Source organism: Astatotilapia calliptera, chromosome 12, assembly GCF_900246225.1.
Source record: "Astatotilapia calliptera chromosome 12, fAstCal1.2, whole genome shotgun sequence".
Lineage (NCBI taxonomy): Eukaryota > Metazoa > Chordata > Actinopteri > Cichliformes > Cichlidae > Astatotilapia > Astatotilapia calliptera.
In genome coordinates this window covers 37,147,201-37,167,503 of record NC_039313.1, presented here as the reverse complement: position 1 = coordinate 37,167,503, position 20,303 = coordinate 37,147,201, and the positions used below count along the sequence as shown (strand labels likewise).

Here is a 20,303-nt window from a genome sequence, read left to right as displayed (position 1 = left end):
TGGGGTCACTTACTTTGTTGTACAAGTACAGCCTGTCAGTTTAATGTCATATGACTGATCCTCTGTGTTGTGAGTAAACCTGCTATAATTTACAGCGTGCTATAAAAGTGAAGACCACAGGTCTCTGTCTGTCAGGATCCTGGGTCTCCTGACCCAGTGTTGAGTTTCTTCTTTGTTGCCCCGGTTTATTCTATAGAGTGTAGTGTCGTAGTTTTCTGAGTATTTAGTAGCTGCCCTCTGTGCCTCCTTTATGTTGGTCTCTGTGTTTCTTAGTTGCTCTGTCTCCCCTGTCAGCTGTATCCCCTAGTGAAGTCCGCGTTTCTGTGTTACATTTCCTGTTTTACTTTGAAGGTTTGTGTCCTACGTGAATGTGTTTCGCTTCCCTTGGCTGTCGTTGTGTCTGTTTCTCCCACCTGTGCTCCCCTTCTGTGTCTCATTCCCCTCGTTATTTCCCAGTGTATTTAAGCCCTGTGTTTCTCTGTGTCGGGATCTCCCTCATGCTGTGTGTTTCTCCTTGCGTCTTCATGTGTGTGTTTTGTTAGATTCTTCCCAGTTTAGGTTTTGTTGAGATTTCTGTTCAGCAATAAAAGCTGCCATTTTGAGTTTAAGTTTTGCCTCAGTTGAGTCTGCATTTTGGGTCCTTTTCCTGCCTCCACACAGCCGTTCCATGACGCTGTCAGTTTATGACCACCTGAGTATTCAGCATGGTGCGGCAGCGCTCAGGTCTCTGAGTTTGTCAAGATTTAATCTGAGCTGTTTCATTGCAGTAATACACTACAGTTTGTTCGCAAGTGAAATCCTGTATGCTTTGAAATTTCCTCTTGTGGAGTGCCAGTAAGGACACAGAGTACCAAATCCCCAAAACTCGATGTGCAGCATGATGAGGCTCGTATCCTGGACGAGCCCCCAAATCTGTAACTGTCCCTAACTTCACGGCTCAAAGGAACCTACGGTGAAAATTCATGATGCTGCTGCAGTTCACGAAAGTTTTAACAATCCAACCTTATTACTAACTCAGCAATCAGACACAGTCCTCTATTCTAGGTTTTATATAAGAAGATTGCATTTAATACTTGGATGAAAATCCTCTGCTGCCAGTGACTGTATCAGGTACCCATGGACCACATGCTGGTTCCTCCTTGAGATGCTCTGCAGGTCACTGTAGTTTGTATTAAATCCCTGAAAATCTGGTCAGCTGACCTGAGATCAGCTGACTGACTTTAAGAGTATCTCATTTGTTGGGTTTTTTGCAGTTTGCTTTGGCTCCGTACCCACAGAGCACAGCGCTGTCATCAGTAACCACCAAAGAGCAGCTTCCTTGCAGCCGGACATGCCCACGCCATGATGCTGCCGCCATCATGTTAGACAAATGGATGCTTTAGACCATCATCTTTTCTCTCCATCATACAACTTTCTCTCAACTTCATGTGCACAAACACATCTTTAGATGCCACTGGCCTGTAGGTGTGAATAGACTGCAGAGTCCTGGCCTGACGAGGTGGCTCTTCTGTGTTGTAGCCAGAGGTTGTTTGGTTTCCCCGATGTATAAATCCTGCCAATCCTCCTGCACTTACCAGCGTACACCATGTTACTCTGTTTGTGTCGGGCGACCCGATCCTTGGGGTGGACCAGTTTTTGGCGCAGCGTGTTTTGGGGTTTAAAAGCCACAGAGACGCGGTGTTTAGATAAAATGCGTCTCAACTGCTCCTGACATGTACGGGATCACTACAGGTTTTCACTTGGGCAGCGGTTGTCCTTCTCTCCTGGATCAGCTGGAGCTTTCTTTAGGAGCCTTCCCAGCTTTGACAAAAGTCCAGCTGGGATAACCACATTTACTCAGGGCCTTCTTGATGTTCTTCTGCCTCCCTGGCTGCTGTGTCTGTGGGGATGGTGTTCGCTCTGTGTTGTAGCGTCCTGATGACGCCCAGTTTGTGCTCCAGTGGATGATGAGAGTCAAACCTTAAATGCTGATCCATATGTGAAGGTTTACGGTACACGTCAGCTTTTAGATGTCCCCCATTACTGATGGAAATCTCACAGTCTAAGAAGGCTAACCTGCCACTGTTCATATCCTCCCTGGTGAATTTGATGTGTCGGTCCACCGAGTTAATGTGGTAATGTGGTACGTCCTGAGATTTGATTTTCACCCAGGTGTCATCCACATACCTGAACCAATGGCTTGGTGGTGTTCCAGGGTAGGATAGCAAAGCCCTCTTTTCCACTTCTTCCATGTACAAATTGGCCACGATAATAATAATAGTAATAATACATTTTATTTATAGGTGCCTTTCAGACCCTCAAGGTCACCTTACAGTAACACGATGGGTGAAACTGGGGAGCTCATGGCACACCCATGTTTCTGCCTGTAGAACTGAGCCTTGTATGTGAAGTAGGTGGAATGAAGACACAGTTCAAACACACTTGGTGGATGCTGAGAGTGGTCCTGTTGCTGAGGTTGGTGTCATCCTGTAGTCTCTTACGAACTACCTCCAACGCTTCCGTGACTGGGATGCAAGTGGAGAGAGATGTAATGTCATATGAGACCATGGTTTCATCTGCCTCCATAATGACATCTCTCACCTTCTCAACAAAATCCAGGATGTTCTGGATGTGGTGTTCAGAGCTGCCTACCAACGGGTTGAGGATCGAAGCCAGAAGCTTGGAGATGTTATAGGTGACCTAGTTGATCATGCAGACAATCGGTCTTAAAGGTGCACCCTGTTTATGTATCTTCAGTAAACCATACAGACTTGGTGTGGCTCTGGTATGAGGTCTGGTCGATAGCCTTGTCTTGTTCTAACTGCTTCAGACAGTCTATCACCCTCTTCCTGTAACCACTTCCTGGGTCTCATTTCAGGGGCTCAAGTGTTTTTGTCACTGAGCAGTGACAACATGCTAGCTTCAGTCATTGTGCAGATATACTGTTTATGAGGTTTAGTCAGCTGAGTCTGAAGGAGTCACCTGATGATGATGAAACGTTTCTCCCACTGAAAATGTCCAGGTGAACAGAATCAACCTTTGGGATGTACCTACCTGGATGACCGAGTGTGCATCAAGCCTTTGTTAGATGTATTACAGTGTGTTCTTCCTGAGTGCACCTAGAGGTTTGCACCTTGTTGTAAACTCTCTGTCTCTTGGTCTACAGCTTCCCAGCGATGCTCCTGCCATGTTCCTGACCTGGCTTATGTTTCCAATCATTTTAATAAATCTGTCATCATCCACTCTTCTGAGCTGCTCACTGCTCTCATTGTTGTTTCTGCTCTCTGATTATTTTATTCTTGTATTATCAGCCTAGTGATGGCCTCCTTCACTGACATCTTTCATGTCGTGCTTACAGTTAACGGTTATATCAGCTCTGTTATCTGTTATCAGCTTCATTAGTCCTGGAATGATGAGGGAACAGGCTTCACCTTTCAGGCAGGTGACAGTCCAGTGCCTTTGGGGATTGTGTGTAAACATGTTCGTGAAGTATTAAAACCAAACTTTTATGAACGCCTGAGTTAAAGCTGGGCGCGAGCGTATGCAGCAGCGTCTGAGCGGCTGCGTGTGGAGGTTGGTGTTGATATAAAACCGGGGAGAGATGCGGCGTTTGATTCCTGCCTCGATGACACCAAATGGAAAATTCCACTTTCTGCTGCAGACAGGAAGTGTGTGCGTACAGGACCAGAGAAGAAGAAGCTCAGAGCGGCTGCAATAACACGCGTGTAACCGCAGCCTGTTTAACACATCAACACGTATCGTACATGTGCGCTGCTGGGGGGGGGGGGCACCCCTGACAGGCCAGCAGAGGAGACAAGGAGGATAAAGAGGAGCAGAGAGGGAGGAAGTAGGGCAGCCTCACTGCAGGGGAGGGGCAAGAGCTGACAGACAAGGGGGGTGAGTCACATAGAGACAGACAGAGAGAGAGAGAGTGAGGAAGGGGAGGGAGGGCTGAAGCTGTGAAGCATCAGAAACAGCAAACACACACAGACAGACAGACAGGTTCATCCACACAGCATCAGCAGCTTCTCCATCTTCCTCCTCCTCTTCCTCCTGCTCGCTGCTGAAGGAGGCCATGAATTTATAGCTGTCTCCTCCTCCTCCTCAGCAGGATGCTCGGTGAGTGTCTTTGATCCTCTTTGTCCTCCGATCAGAAAAATGTGCTGCAGTGGATTTCTGCTTTGTGTGTGTGTGTGTGTGTGTGTGTGTGTGTGTGTGTGTGTGTGTGTGTGTGTGTGTTGGGGAGGTGCGTGCATGCTGCCGTCTTCCACCTGATTTGCATTTCCATGCATGATTCGTTTCTGTGTGTGTGTTAGCATGGCTGCAATCTGCACATAGCTAGCGTGCTATGCTGTGTTCCTGTGTGTAGCACACAGCATAGCAAGGTTACACACAGACACACACAGACATGCAGCATTAGCCATATAACCAGCTTGTTAAGACAAGATGACGAGCTAACCGAGCAGCACACCCGTCCTGCTGTGTGTGTATAAAAAGCTAAAGAGGGTCATCATCATCTTGTTTATCATCAGTTCAATTCAATTTTATTTACACAGCGCCAAATCACAACAACAGTCGCCTCAAGATGCTTTTTTGTAAGGTAGACCCTACAATAATACATACAGAGAAAAGCCCAACAATCATATGACCCCATATGAGAAAGCACTGTGGCGACAGTGGGAAGGAAAAACTCCCTTTTAACAGGAAGAAACCTCCAGCAGAACCAGGCTCAGGGAGGGGCGGGGCCATCTGCTGTGATTGGTTGGGGTGAGAGAAGGAAGACAGGATAAAGACATGCTGTGGAAGAGAGACAGAGATTAATAACAGATATGATTCAATGCAGAGAGGTCTGTTAACACATAGTGAGCGAGAAAGGTGACTGGAAAGGAAAAACTCAATGCATCATGGGAATCCCCGGCAGCCTACGTCTATTGCAGCATAACTAAGGGAGGATTCAGGGTCACCTGGTCCAGCCCTAACTATATGCTTTAGCAAAAAGGAAAGTTTGAAGCCTAATCTTGAAAGTAGAGATAGTGTCTGTCTCCTGAATCCAAACTGGAAGCTGGTTCCACGGAAGAGGGGCCTGAAAACTGAAGGCTCTGCCTCCCATTCTACTTTTAAATACTCTAGGAACAACAAGTAGGCCTGCAGAGCGAGAGCGGAGCGCTCTAATAGGGTGATATGGTACTACAAGGTCATTAAGATAAGATGGGGCCTGATTATTTAAGACCTTGTATGTGAGGAGCAGGATTTTGAATTCTGGATTTAACAGGAAGCCAATCATCATCACTGCTTAGTGTTGACCTGTCCACCTCAGACACCGACAGGCTACGGTGCCTTAAACCTGCAGTCCAGCAGGGGGAGACTCTGCTGTGATTTGTTAGGAGTGAGGAAATGAGCCCAGGTGTTATTCAGGTCTCATTGGATAAAAAGTGATGGTTGTCATGGAAGAGAAGGTCCAGTCACAGTCTGAGAGGAGCGGGAAGCAGGGGGAGGGTTCTGGGGAGGTGGCGTGCAGTGGATCGGACGCTGTGATGGAAATATCGTCACACAGTTTCAGTTCAACGTACCAAATCACAGCATTGCCATGATGTCATTCACTGGTTAGTGATGCCTCCATGTTCATGTTTCCAGAGGTGCTAATGCTAATGCTAGCAGAATCATTTAGCAAGAGTGACATCAAATCAAATTGCACAGCCTTCATGAATGGTCTGTTAGTACAGTAACCTCACAGCAGCCATATTATTGTCAAAAAGGCCACGCCCCTAACATTGCAGACTAAAACGTTTGAGTTATAACAACATGCTTTCCTGTGCACGTGTTATGAAGGAGGAAGCTTGAGTATCAAGCTGTAAACATGTTTATTTCAACATGGCAGTTTGTAGGGACTGACTCACTGCTGCCTCTGCTGCATGGCAGAGGAACTGCAGGTGTGTGGACGAGTGCATTTGGCTCTCAGTGTCCAAATACACCAAAACTACTGGATGGGGTGTTTGAGGTGAGAGGAGGGCTGTCCATCGGACAGTCGGCTGCTGGTCATCGTTCGTACTTCCTGTTGTCGTGTTTACGTTTGTCAGTGATCAGACTGTGACCGTGTCCGTTCACACTGACTCTGTAAGCTCTGCAGCCTCTCCCTGAACTGTGACACATTTGCACATGATAAATAAATAAATGTTGTGGAGAAGCCGAGATCAGCTTTGTTTTCTGCATCGGAGTTAATCAGGTCGGCGTGTGGTGGCTGCCTCCCTGCGCGCTCCGTCAGAGCTGCTGTGGTTGTGTTCGGTCCGGAGGACAGGAAGCTGGGTTTCTGCTTGTTAACAGCTCCGTGGAGGAGTGAGTTATGTAACGAATGGAGGCCTGTGTGGTGGAGACATGCAGAGGTCTCCTCGCTCAGTGATGAACGTGGCCTCAGAGGCTGGTGGAGCATCGAGGCACCGCAACGGGATCTTTCCCAGAGGTGCCCTTTGTTTTAATTCTCGGGCTTTACGAGAGCAGCTGTGCATGATTCACAGCTCAGAATAATCCATATTCATACTCAGCCTGCATCCTCTACCTGAAAAACCCTTCCCTAAAATGCCACTTTCTTCTGAGGGGCAGCACCTCAGACCCATTTCAGAGCGTCAGACATGAAGTCCAGGTGTGCCAATGAGGAGCATCATCTCACGATGCAACAGGAAGCACCAAGCCCAGCATGACATCTGTACGTGTAATCACATGTGCTGCAGCAAAGTTTGGAAGCAGATGAAATGACTCTGGCTGAATATGAATCCTGAGCTTTTACTCCATCACTGGCTCGTACATTTGTTTCTAACGCCGCGTCACACTGTAATACTTCAGAACCGCCTTCTTTTATTAAATGTAACTTTACTTTATGACACCTCAAATGTCTTGAAAAGTATCAAACTGATTGGCTTGTGCTGAACCAATCAGAGGTCCTGATTAGGTTCTCCTTGACCTCCTGAGCTTCAGCCCGACAGTTGTTTCAGCTCCACCTTGCTCTACAGCTCCAGGTGAACCTGATCACACTCGCTGCATCACTCGGTCTCTGTTGTCAGATCCAAGTCAAATCTCATGTTCATTTTTCAGTGTAGATCACCTTCTTTGTGTCCCTGGAGACGTCCAGGAGACGTCCTAGACTTCTCTGACAATCCAGGTTTGGGATCCATGCCTCTGGAAACTCGATGAGTGCGTCTTCCTGTCCTGTTAGTAATCACACTGTGTATGTTTGTTTCAGGTGTGTGATGCGTCGGCTGCGTTGCGGTAGCCAGGAGTCGTTGCTAAGCACTGGCTGTGTATCGTCTCTCGAGCTCAGGATGGACCAATCAGTGATTATTAAGCCGGTTCACTCATCCCTGCTGGGACAGGACTACTGCTTCGAGGTGACGCAAACAACACACACAAACTGCAGCACTCCCAAAACCGAGGTGTCCCAACACAATCATTTACATACTGCTCTGTGCCTGCCTATTACACCAGCCTATTAATCAACCAAAGACCCAGACAGACTTTTAATTCATTTGAAAGCCTGATGCTTAGCCTCGTCCACCCCAGCTGTAAAACTCAGAAACCAGTCTTACTTGTTATCATCTATCGTCCACCTGGGCCTTACACAGAGTTTCTGTCTGATTTCTCAGACTTTTTATCTAATTTAGTTCTGAGCTCAGATAAAATAATTATTGTGGGTGATTTTAACATCCATGTAGATGCTAAAAATGACAGCCTCAACATGGCATTTAATCTGTTATTAGACTCAATTGACTTCTGTCAAAATGTAAAAGAACCCACCCACCACTTTAATCACACTCTAGATCTTGTTTTAACATATGGCATAGAAACTGAACATTTAACAGTGTTTCCTGAAAACCCTCTCCTGTCTGATCATTTCCTGATAACATTTACATTTACAATAATTGATTACACAGCGGTGGAGAGTAGACTTTATCAAAGTAGATGTCTTTCTGAAAGCGCTGTAACTAAGTTTAAGAATATAGTCCACCCACTGTTATCATCTTCAATGCCCTGTACCAACACAGAGCAGAGCAGCTATCTGAACCCAACAGAGGTCGATCATCTTGTTAATAATTTCACCTCCTCACTACGTACGACTCTGGATACTGTAGCTCCTGTGAAAACTAAGGTCTCTAATCAGAAGTACCTGACTCCGTGGTATAATTCTCAAACACGTACCCTAAAGCAGATGACTCGTAATCTGGAGAGGAAATGGCGTGTCACAAATTTAGAGGATCATCATTTAGCCTGGAGAAATAGTTTGCTACTTTATAAGAAAGCCCTCCACAAAGCCAGAACATCTTACTATTCATCACTGATTGAAGAAAATAAGAACAACCCCAGGTTTCTCTTCAGCTCTGTAGCCAGGCTGACAAACAGTCAGAGCTCTGTTGAGCCAACCATCCCTTTAACGTTAACTAGTAATGACTTCATGAACTTCTTCACAAATAAAATTTTTATCATTAGAGAAAAAATAATCATCCCACAGATGTAATATTATCTACAGCTACTCTTAGTACCATTGATGTTAAGTTAGACTCTTTTTCTCTAATTGATCTTTCTGAGTTAACTTCAATAATTACTTCCTCCAAACCATCAACGTGTCTTTTAGACCCCATTCCTACAAAACTGCTCAAAGAAGTCCTGCCATTAATTAATTCTTCGATCTTAAATATGATCAACCTATCTCTAATAATCGGCTATGTACCACAGGCCTTCAAGCTGGCTGTAGTTAAACCTTTACTCAAAAAGCATCTCTAGACCCAGCAGTCTTAGCTAATTATAGGCCAATCTCCAACCTTCCTTTCATATCAAACATCCTTGAAAGAGTAGTTGTCAAACAGCTAACAGATCACCTGCAGAGGTTTATTTGAAGAGTTTCAGTCAGGTTTCAGAGCTCATCACAGCACAGAAACAGCTTTAGTGAAGGTTACAAATGATCTTCTTATGGCCTCTGACAGTGGACTCATCTCTGTGCTTGTCCTGCTAGACCTCAGTGCAGCGTTCGATACTGTCGACCATAATATCCTATTAGAGCGATTAGAACATGCTGTAGGTATTACAGGTACTGCACTGCAGTGGTTTGTATAATATCTATCTAATAGACTCCAGTTTGTGCATGTAAATGGAGAGTCCTCTTCACACACTGAGGTTAATTATGGAGTTCCACAGGGTTCAGTGCTAGGACCAATTCTGTTTACATTATACATGCTTCCCTTAGGCAGTATCATTAGAAGACATAGCATACATTTACACTGCTATGCAGATGACACCCAGCTCTATCTGTCCATGAAGCCAGATAACACACACCAATGAGTTAAACTGCAGGAATGTCTTAAAGACATAAAGACCTGGATGGCCGCTAACTTTCTGCTTCTTCATTCAGATCAAACTGAGGTTATTGTACTCGGCCCTGAAAAGCCTAGAAATATGGTATCTAAGCAGATTCTTACTCTGGATGGCATTACCTTGGCCTCCAGTAACTCTGTGAGGAACCTTGGAGTCATTTTTGACCAGGACATGTCCTTCAACGCACATATTAAACAAATATGTAAGACTGCGTTCTTCCATTTGTGCAACATCTCTAAAGTTAGAAATATCCTGTCTCAGAGTGATGCTGAAAAACTAGTTCATGCATTTATTACTTCCAGGCTGGACGACTGTAATTCATTATTATCAGGAAGTCCAAAAAACTCCCTGAAAAGCCTTCAGCTGATCCAAAATGCTGCAGCAAGAGTCCTGACAGGGACTAGAAAGAGAGAGCAGATTTCTCCTGTTTTGGCTTCCTGTTAAATCCAGAATTCAAAATCCTGCTCCTCACATACAAGGTCTTAAATAATCAGGCCCCATCTTATCTTAATGACCTTGTAGTACCATATCACCCTATTAGAGCACTTTGCTCTCGCTCTGCAGGCCTACTTGTTGTTCCTAGAGTATTTAAAAGTAGAATGGGAGGCAGAGCCTTCAGTTTTCAGGCCCCTCTTCTGTGGAACCAGCTTCCAGTTTGGATTCAGGAGACAGACACTATCTCTACTTTTAAGATTAGGCTTCAAACTTTCTGATAGGTTTGTAACATAAACCTATTCGCTGGAACGTTAAGGACAATCTGCTACGCAGCAAAAGCAAGACTCAAGGCACCAAAGTTCTCTGGTTTACTCATGCATGAGGGAGACCTGGCTGGAGCCAAGCGTCGTTCCACCACTTGACCACTGTCAGACTCTCAGCCAGGTTTCCCCACAGCACTCCTTTTATTGTGGTTACATGAATATGCATAGGGTCATTAACATATAACATCTTACATAGGTATACATGTGAACAAAGAATACTGTGTGTGTGTGTGTGTGTGTGTGTGTGTGTGTGTGTGTGTGTGTGTGTGTGTGTGTGTGTCAAAGGTCATATAACAACATGAAAGCACGAAGGCAATCATCCTTGGTCAGGAAGAGGGTAGACTAGACCCCCCCGGTAAGGAAGTCCAGCAGTTCATCTAAACAGAAAAGCACTTAGACTAAAACAAATGTAGCTACGTTAATCCTACCATAAAACAATAAAACAAGATGCGACCTCTTCCCATGCCCCCAAGATGCAGGTGTGCATTCCAGTGTGGAATACACACCAAGCCTCTGTAGCCTGTTAAAGATCACACAACTTATCACTACACAATTGATTATACACCTCTAAGCATATATGATTAAATGTTTCCTAATACAAATGACAATAATAAAATCTAAACCCAACACTTTCCTTTTTGCTAAAGCATATAGTTAGGGCTGGACCAGGTGACCCTGAATCCTCCCTTAGTTATGCTGCAATAGACGTAGGCTGCCGGGGATTCCCATGATGCACTGGGTGTTTCTGCTTCACTCACTATGTGTTAACAGACCTCTCTGCACCGAATCATATCTGTTATTAACCTCTGTCTCTCTTCCACAGCATGTCTTTATCCTGTCTTCCTTCTCTCACCCCAGCCAATCACAGCAGATGGCCCCGCCCCTCCCTGAGCCTGGTTCTGCTGGAGGTTTCTTCCTGTTAAAAGGGAGTTTTTCCTTCCCACTGTCGCCAAAGTGCTGCTCATAGGGGATCATATGATTGTTGGGTTTTTCTCTGTATGTATTATTGTAGGGTCTACCTCACAATATAAAGCGCCTTGAGGCGAATGTTGTTGTGATTTGGCGCTGTGTAAAAAAAAAATTGCATTGAACTGAATTGAATTGACCTGCGTTACCTCACAATTCCAGCAGAGGGCAGGGCAGAATCCCAACTGTAAAACTGTAAAACACAAATATGACGAAGCTTCGTGATCGAGGTTTCTGATCACCATCAGATCCATTGTTGTGTTTCACACGAATCAGTTTCCGACTTGTTTTCATTTATTTTTTACAGGTTTTCATCTCAACTTTCAAAATGTCTTTTATTTTGAAAGAATGTTTATCAGAATAACCGCAGCCTCGTTTAACGCCTTCAAATCTACCAGAGGAAGTGACATTATTACAGAACATCTGTTCAACCAATGATTTTCATCAGATTTCCACGTCTCCTTCATCGAGCTGTAAATCAAGTTTAAAGTCTCACAGCTCCGATGTGCAGCCATCGCCTTACTGAGCGTGCTGAGTAACAAAATCATTCACTTTAGTTCAAAGTGAAAATCTTCAAAGCAAAGTTTCTGCTGCTTTCACCTCTCAGATTATTTTACAGAGAAATGTTTACATTGTTTAGCGACTTTATCACCAAATGGTAATGTCTCTGATTGGAATGTGCTCATTTTGTATAAAACCACTAGCTCTAATCTGGCTTAACAGAGAACCGATAACCTCGGCGGTGTTATCTCTGATGAACGCCTGACTTTGTTGAGCTGCGTGCGGCCCTGAGACTCGTCTGCATTTCATCCACACAAACGGCAAACAGAGTTTCAGGAACTACAGATGTTACCTGATCGGACACATTGAGGTCAGAGTCATCATCCGAGATGGCTCTGACTGTAACCCTCGTCATCAGGACTTTCTCATGGTTGGAAACATTTTTCTGTCATGTTTTGTTAATCAGGTCACAAAAACGATCCAAAGCTTCTCTCTCAGAGGGACAGCGTTTGGTTGGAAGACACAAGGGTTTCACTCAGCTGACATCGGTGCCCTCTTGTGTCTCCGTGGTTGCCTGTCTCCTAGGTAACAACCTCGACGGGAACAAAGTGTTTCTCGTGTCGCTCAGCAGCAGAAAGAGACAAATGGATGGAGAACCTGCGACGTGCTGTTCACCCCAACAAGGACAACAGCCGGCGGCTGGAGAACGTGCTGACGGTGTGGGTGGTGGAGGCCAAAGACCTGCCCGCCAAGAAACGGTAGGCGGCGCTGCACCAGCCCACCTGCTCCAAGTATCACAGTTACATCTGTGAGCTGCAGGGAAACAGTAGAACACAAACAGTAATCCTACTATGTTTAGTGCAGGTAGTAACTAGATTACTTCTACTACATGTAGTAATCAGAGCATTTGTGCTACCGGCAGTAATTAGAGTATCGCAGACATTCCTGCAGTTTAACTAATCCGGTCGTTAAGTGATGACGTGACGAATCCTACTTCCGGGCCTAAAGTAGTCTGCGTTTAATATGGCTTTTGTGTTGTTAACATGTTTAATGTTTTGTATTTTCTTCTATTTGATCTCAAAAAGCTCCTAAAACAGTCAGTGATCCCTGTTGACCTCCCTCGGCTTTTATTACCGCTAATCATTTATTTAAGCTCAGTTTTTAAAACCTTAGGATGTAACTACAGCCCAGCCCATGCAGCAGTATATGAATGACTAACCTCGTATTGTGGATGGATTATCTCAGTTGTTCTCCTGGCTGAAAGTTTGGTCCTTTTACAGCATCCTGCCATGCGATTACATTTGTTCCTGACCACCGAGAACACTCACGTTAACTTTTATCGAGTGGAAAAAAAGTTAGCTTGTTTATATTATGCTAACATAGCTGTGTCGCTAGCAGTCACATAGCACATCATTATATAGCAGCTAGCCCAACTTCAGTAACCCTACAAACGTCACTGCTGTTTAGTTTTCTGTCTTCATTTATGCTGGAAGTGATAACAGAGCTGTACGTTTGCATTTGTTTCCAAAACCCCACAGTCAGGACATGCTATATTGTATTTAGATAGAAGCTAGCGAGCTAACTCCCTGCTAACTTCTAACTCCATTAAATGTCATAAATTCCGTTTTCATGGATGCCTGGATGTTAAACTCAATTGTTACACCTGGTAGAGCAGAACGCTGATCATTTTATTAAAGATGAAAGACTTTAGACAGTTTTTCAACTCTCAGTAATGCCACAGTGATCGTTTGATATATGGACCTGCAGCGGAGTTTAGGTCCAGACACGGCTAGTGACGTCAGACTTAACGACTGGATAGTGTGTGTGGACACATAAAGTTGGGTGTCATCTGCATAGCAGTGTAAATGTATGTTACGCCTTCTAAAGGTGGACGTGGCTCGCACTGTGCTGGCGCTAGCTAGAGCGAAGGACCCAACATCTGTGTCGCGCTGGGTGCTGCAGTCAATTTTTACAGCTGCTGTACGTGTACGAGATGCGCCCGCTTCCTGTCATTTCCAAACACGTATCTCTGACTTTGTTTAGTTAGTGACGTTTCCACAGCACAGCTCTCCTGCCGAGGTCCACAGAGACATGAAACAAATGACTTACTCAAAGCAGTTGTACTATGAGCACGGCGTGCGCGCGCCCTCGCTGGCGTGCACTTTGCTTGACGCAGCAGGAAACTGCTGCAATCGAAATGAATAATGTTTCTATTAGATTACTGTGATTCAAACCACTTGCAGTAATCATAGTACTTGTACTGCATATAATAACTGCAGGACTTGTGCTGCAGATAATAATGGTAGTACTTTTACTGCAAACAGCTATTGCAGTACTTATATTGTAGATTGCTGAAGTGTGCTGCAGATAGTAGTTGTAGTACTGTAGGTATTTATTTATTTATTTATTCTGTGTACTACTGAATCTGTTTATTTGTATTCAAACACAGTACTGCTGTACTTATTCTTAGTTTATGTGTAGTTTTACAGTTTGCACCTTCGATCCATGAGGACGACATTTCACACGACCCGACCACTAATCACAGTACATGTACTGCAGGTACTTCTGCGAGCTGTGTCTGGACGATAGCCTCTACGCTCGGACGTCCTGTAAGCTGAAAACTGACAACATCTTCTGGGGCGAGCGCTTCGATTTCAGCAGCCTCCCACCTGTCGCCTCCATCACGCTGCACCTGTACAAGGACACCGACCGGAAGAGGAAGAAGGACAAAAGCAGCTACGTCGGGTTAGTCAACATCCCGGTCGCCACGGTGACTGGCAGACAGCTGGTGGAGAAGTGGTACACACTGAGCACGCCCAGTACAATCCGAGGTATGTAGATCCACTCGGGCTCGTGCGCTGAGGTGTCTCATTTGTGTCACCCTCTTAACCTGTCCCACCCGATTTCAGGTAAGTCGTCTGTGCCAACAGTGAGGGTCAAAGCACGTTACCAGAGTATCGTCATCCTGCCGATGGAGCAGTACAAAGAGTTTGCGGAGTACATCAGTTCCAACTACCTGCTGCTCTGCTCCACCTTGGAGGCCTCAATCAGCCTGAGAGCGAAGGAGGAGCTCGCTGCTGCACTCGTGCACATCCTGCACAGCACGGGCAAGGCCAAGGTAACCCCGCCCACCACACCTGAACTCTACACCTGGCCTGCCACCACCACCTGTTCTTCTTTCAGCCCAGTGACCTTTCACCCCTCACTGCAGGACTTCCTGACCGACCTGATGATGTCAGAGGTGGACCGTTGCCGTGACAACGACCAGCTGATCTTTAGAGAGAACACATTGGCGACCAAAAGCATTGAGGAATACCTGAAGCTGATTGGACAGAAATACCTACAGGATGCACTTGGTACACACACACACACACACAAGCCCCCCTGTGTGCTTATTGTGATATTTATTGATCAGCTGTGTGTGTGTGTGTGTGTGTGTGTGTGTGTGTGTGTGTGTGTGTGTGTGTGTGTGTGTGTGCGTGCGTGCGTCCAGGTGAGTTCATCAAAGCTCTGTACGAGTCTGATGAGAACTGTGAGGTGGACCCGTCTCGCTGTGCGACCTCTGACCTCGCGGAGCATCAGGCCAACCTGAGGATGTGCTGCGAGCTGGCATTTTGCAAAATTCTTGACTCATACAGGTACGCACACACGATCACGCACACCACTGACGCTCCAGGCCGGCACACGCTGACTCTTGCCGATTGTCACTCAGGGTCTTCCCCCGGGAGCTGAAGGAGGTGTTTGGGTCATGGCGGCAGGAATGCGGCAACCGAGGACGGCCAGACATCAGCGAGCGCCTCATCAGCGCCTCGCTGTTCTTGCGCTTCCTGTGTCCGGCCGTGATGTCGCCATCACTATTCGACCTGATGCAGGAATACCCTGATGAACGCACAGCGAGAACCCTGACGCTGATCGCCAAAGTGATTCAGAACCTTGCCAACTTCAGCAAGTACGCCACGGCTTTTATTGTGAAACAATACAGGGCTTTTATTTGGAAAGGACAGCAGCCTTTTTTCTAACGGGGTGTAGGCCTTTTATTTTGATGGAATACAGGGTTTTTATTTTGAAAGGACTCCAAGGCTTTTATTCTAAAGGAGCAAAGAATTTTAAAAAGAATTTATTTTGAAAGCAGTTTAGGGCTTTTTTTAAAGGACTTTTATTCTGAAGGAGTGATGAGTATTTATGGTGAAGGAGTGGAAGGCTTTTAGTTCTGAAAGGAGTTCAGGACCAGTATTCTGGAAGAAGCCCAGGGCTTTTATTGTGACGTACCAAGCCTGTTCTGAAGTAGTGCAGAGCTTTTACTTTGAAGTCTTTGTACCTGCACTGTGCACGGCTACCTGCCAACTGTATGCGTGCGTGCATGCTGACCTGCTGACGCTGGCGGTCTTACCTGTCGCGCAGGTTCGGCACTAAGGAGGAGTACATGCTGTTCATGAATGACTTTGTGGAGCGGCAGTGGAGCAGCATGCAGCGCTTCCTGCAGGAGATCTCGAACCCCGACGGGCTGAACCACACCGCCGGCTTTGACGGGTACATCGACCTCGGCCGTGAGCTGTCCAGCCTGCACACCCTGCTGACTGAGCTCGACCAGGTAATGCACCTGTCTTGGCAGATGACTCACCTGCCTGCCCAGGTAACTCCCTGACTGCTCTCTCTCTCTGTTTTCTCCAGTCGTGCCTATCGAAGCTCGGCCCTCTTCCTCGAATCCTCAGAGACGTATCGGCAGCGCTTGCCAATCCAGGGGGTGTGGCCAGTGCAGGGGGCGTATCTGTTTCTTCCCCAGAGCCTCAACGTGTAGTGTCTCCGCCCCCTCTCTCCCCAGCCCCCCTGTCTCCGCCCCTTTCTCCACCTCTGGCGACCTGTAATCCCTCTGTTGGCCTGCAGGGCAGCATGGGACTTGATGGAGGGTTAGCATCCTGTGTTTCCTGTTAGCATTAGCATCCCCAGTGGTGAACAGAGAGGGCTCTCACATGGAGCTTCTGCACATGCTCACAGTTGTCTGTGCATGCCAGCGCAGGAAGAGTCTGGCTGATGCATGGCTTAAATATCTGACGTGTTATCTGTGTGTGTGTGTGTGTGTGTGTGTGTGTGTGTGTGTGTGTGTGTGTGTGTGTGTGTGTGTGTGTGTAGATTGGTGGATTTCACCAGACTCCCCTCGCCGACTCCTGAGAACAAAGACTTGTTTTTCGTCACTAAAGGGTCGAGCCTACAGCCTGCATCAGGTGACCTTTCACCTCTCTTCTTTATCCACTTTCCCATTTCTCCACCACTCTGTCACCCCTGACTCTTCCTGTGATGTCACTTTCTCCAGGCATGCAGGGTTCTCCAGCACCAAGCTCATCCTACTCAGAGTCCAATGAGAATGAGGCAGCGTTTGAAATGACCAATGGAGGTCGGAGAGAGGGGTCCGAGCTGAACAACGAGAGCCGCAGCTTGTCTCTGGTGGACCTGCATGACACCTCCCCTGGCGACGGCCTCGACGATGGTCAGTGGCAGCGCAGGACGGGGCTCCTCCCCCTCTCCTTCCAGAATCCCGTCTATCACATGACCACCACATCACCGCGGCAGCCACAGCAGCAGCAGCAGGCCGACGCCACACCCTCAGACGGCTCGGTGGGGTCGCAGGGAAATGCAGACGACAGGAACACCATGGTGACCAAACCGGCGTTTCTTACCCAGATGTCAGTGGGACTGACAGGGGGGGAGAGGGGGGAGAGGATGTCTGCTATGTCGAGCAGCAGCAGTGGCGAGGAGTACTCGCGGCGAGCGCTGTCCCTCAGCGAGACACTCACAGGTAGAGTCCAGGGTCGGGGGTCAGAAGCAACAGGAAGTGTTTGTGTGTGTCAGTGCTAGGACCAATTCTGTTTACATTACAGGGAGTGCAGAGTTATTAGGCAAATGAGTATTTTGTCCACATCATCCTCTTCATGCATGTTGTCTTACTCCAAGCTGTATAGGCTCGAAAGCCTACTACCAATTAAGCATATTAGGTGATGTGCATCTCTGTAATGAGAAGGGGTGTGGTCTAATGACATCAACACCCTATATCAGGTGTGCATAATTATTAGGCAACGTCCTTTCCTTTGGCAAAATGGGTCAAAAGAAGGACTTGACAGGCTCAGAAAAGTCAAAAATAGTGAGATATCTTGCAGAGGGATGCAGCAGTCTCAAAATTGCAAAGCTTCTGAAGCGTGATCATCGAACAATCAAGCATTTCATTCAAAATAGTCAACAGGGTCGCAAGAAGCGTGTGGAAAAACCAAGGCGCCAAATAACTGCCCATGAACTGAGAAAAGTCAAGCGTGCAGCTGCCAAGATGCCACTTGCCACCAGTTTGGCCATATTTCAGAGCTGCAACATCACTGGAGTGCCCAAAAGCACAAGGTGTGCAATACTCAGAGACATGGCCAAGGTAAGAAAGGCTGAAAGACGACCACCACTGAACAAGACACACAAGCTGAAACGTCAAGACTGGGCCAAGAAATATCTCAAGACTGGTTTTTCTAAGGTTTTATGGACTGATGAAATGAGAGTGAGTCTTGATGGGCCAGATGGATGGGCCCGTGGCTGGATTGGTAAAGGGCAGAGAGCTCCAGTCCGACTCAGACGCCAGCAAGGTGGAGGTGGAGTACTGGTTTGGGCTGGTATCATCAAAGATGAGCTTGTGGGGCCTTTTCGGGTTGAGGATGGAGTCAAGCTCAACTCCCAGTCCTACTGCCTGCATCCTTCAAGAAAAACATGATTTTCATGCAGGACAATGCTCCATCACACGCGTCCAAGTACTCCACAGCGTGGCTGCAAGAAAGGGTATAAAAGAAGAAAAACTAATGACATGGCCACCTTGTTCACCTGATCTGAACCCCATTGAGAACCTGTGGTCCATCATCAAATGTGAGATTTACAAGGAGGGAGAACAGTACACCTCTCTGAACAGTGTCTGGGAGGCTGTGGTTGCTGCTGCACGCAATGTTGATGGTGAACAGATCAAAACACTGACAGAATCCATGGATGGCAGGCTTTTGAGTGTCCTTGCAAAGAAAGGTGGCTATATTGGTCGCTGATTTGTTTTTGTTTTGTTTTTGAATGTCAGAAATGTATATTTGTGAATGTGGAGATGTTATATTGGTGTCACTGGTAAAAATCAATAATTGAAATGGGTATATATTTGTCTTTTGTTAAGTTGTCTAATAATTATGCACAGTAATAGTCACCTGCACACACAGATATCCCCCTAAAATAGCTCAAACTAAAAACAAACTAAAAACTACTTCCAAAAACATTCAGCTTTGATATTAATGAGTTTTTTGGGTTCATTGAGAACATGGTTGTTGTTCAATAATAAAATTATTCCTCAAAAATACAACTTGCCTAATAATTCTGCACTCCCTGTATACATGCTTCCCTTAGGCAGCATCATTAGAAGACATAGCATACATTTACACTGCTATGCTGATGACACCCAGCTCTATCTGTCCATGAAGCCAGATAACACACACCAATGAGTTAAACTGCAGGAATGTCTTAAAGACATAAAGACCTGGATGGCCGCTAACTTTCTGCTTCTTAATTCAGATCAAACTGAGGTTATTGTACTCGGCCCTGAAAAGCTTAGAAATATGGTATCTAAGCAGATTCTTACTCTGGATGGCATTACCTTGGCCTCCAGTAACACTGTGAGGAACCTTGGAGTCATGTTTGACCAGGACATGTCCTTCAACGCACATATTAAACAAATATGTAAGACTGCTTTCTTCCATTTGTGCAACATCTCTAAAGTTAGAAATATCCTGTCTCAGAGTGACGCTGAAAAACTAGTTCATGCATTTATTACTTCCAGGCTGGACGACTGTAATTCATTATTATCAGGAAGTCCTAAAAACTCCCTGAAAAGCCTTCAGCTAATCCAAAATGCTGCAGCAAGAGTCCTGACAGGGACTAGAAAGAGAGAGCAGATTTCTCCTGTTTTGGCTTCCTGTTAAATCCAGAATTCAAAATCCTGCTGCTCACATACAAGGTCTTAAATAATCAGACCCCATCTTATCTTAATGACCTTGTAGTACCATATCACCCTATTAGAGCACTTCGCTCTCGCTCTGCAGGCCTACTTGTTGTTCCTAGAGTATTTAAAAGTAGAATGGGAGGCAGAGCCTTCAGTTTTCAGGCCCCTCTTCTGTGGAACCAGCTTCCAGTTTGGATTCGGGAGACAGACACTATCTCTACTTTCAAGATTAGGCTTCAAACTTTCCTTTTTGCTAAAGCATATAGTTAGGGCTGGACCAGGTGACCCTGAATCCTCCCTTAGTTATGCTGCAATAGACGTAGGCTGCCGGGGATTCCCATGATGCATTGAGTTTTTCCTTTCCAGTCACCTTTCTCACTCACTATGTATTAACAGACCTCTCTGCATTGAATCATATCTGTTATTAACCTCTGTCTCTCTTACACAGCATGTCTTTATCCTGTCTTCCTTCTCTCACCCCAACCAATCACAGCAGATGGCCCCGCCCCTCCCTGAGCCTGGTTCTGCTGGAGGTTTCTTCCTGTTAAAAGGGAGTTTTTCCTTCCCACTGTCACCAAAGTGCTGCTCATAGGGGGTCATATGATTGTTGGGTTTTTCTCTGTATGTATCTTTGTAGGGTCTACCTCACAATATAAAGCGCCTTGAGGCGAATGTTGTTGTGATTTGGCGCTGTGTTAATCCAAAATGCTGCCGCAAAAGTCCTGACAGGGACTAGAAAGAGA

General features: G+C 46.1%; 1 protein-coding gene across 2 annotated transcripts in view; it reads left to right on the top strand.

Annotated features, from left to right (window-relative positions):
• Window positions 1-20,303, top strand: part of LOC113033937 (disabled homolog 2-interacting protein-like) — a 48,332-nt gene that overhangs the window by 23,912 nt on the left and 4,117 nt on the right. For both annotated transcript variants that reach the window (XM_026188144.1, XM_026188145.1), the window contains exons 7-17: window positions 7,214-7,358; window positions 12,147-12,319; window positions 14,121-14,392; window positions 14,471-14,679; window positions 14,773-14,917; window positions 15,055-15,199; window positions 15,274-15,510; window positions 15,963-16,152; window positions 16,233-16,468; window positions 16,692-16,783; window positions 16,873-17,355. In XM_026188144.1, the coding sequence (XP_026043929.1) occupies window positions 7,214-7,358; window positions 12,147-12,319; window positions 14,121-14,392; window positions 14,471-14,679; window positions 14,773-14,917; window positions 15,055-15,199; window positions 15,274-15,510; window positions 15,963-16,152; window positions 16,233-16,468; window positions 16,692-16,783; window positions 16,873-17,355 (2,327 nt within the window). The remainder of the gene's footprint in view (window positions 1-7,213; window positions 7,359-12,146; window positions 12,320-14,120; window positions 14,393-14,470; window positions 14,680-14,772; window positions 14,918-15,054; window positions 15,200-15,273; window positions 15,511-15,962; window positions 16,153-16,232; window positions 16,469-16,691; window positions 16,784-16,872; window positions 17,356-20,303) is intronic.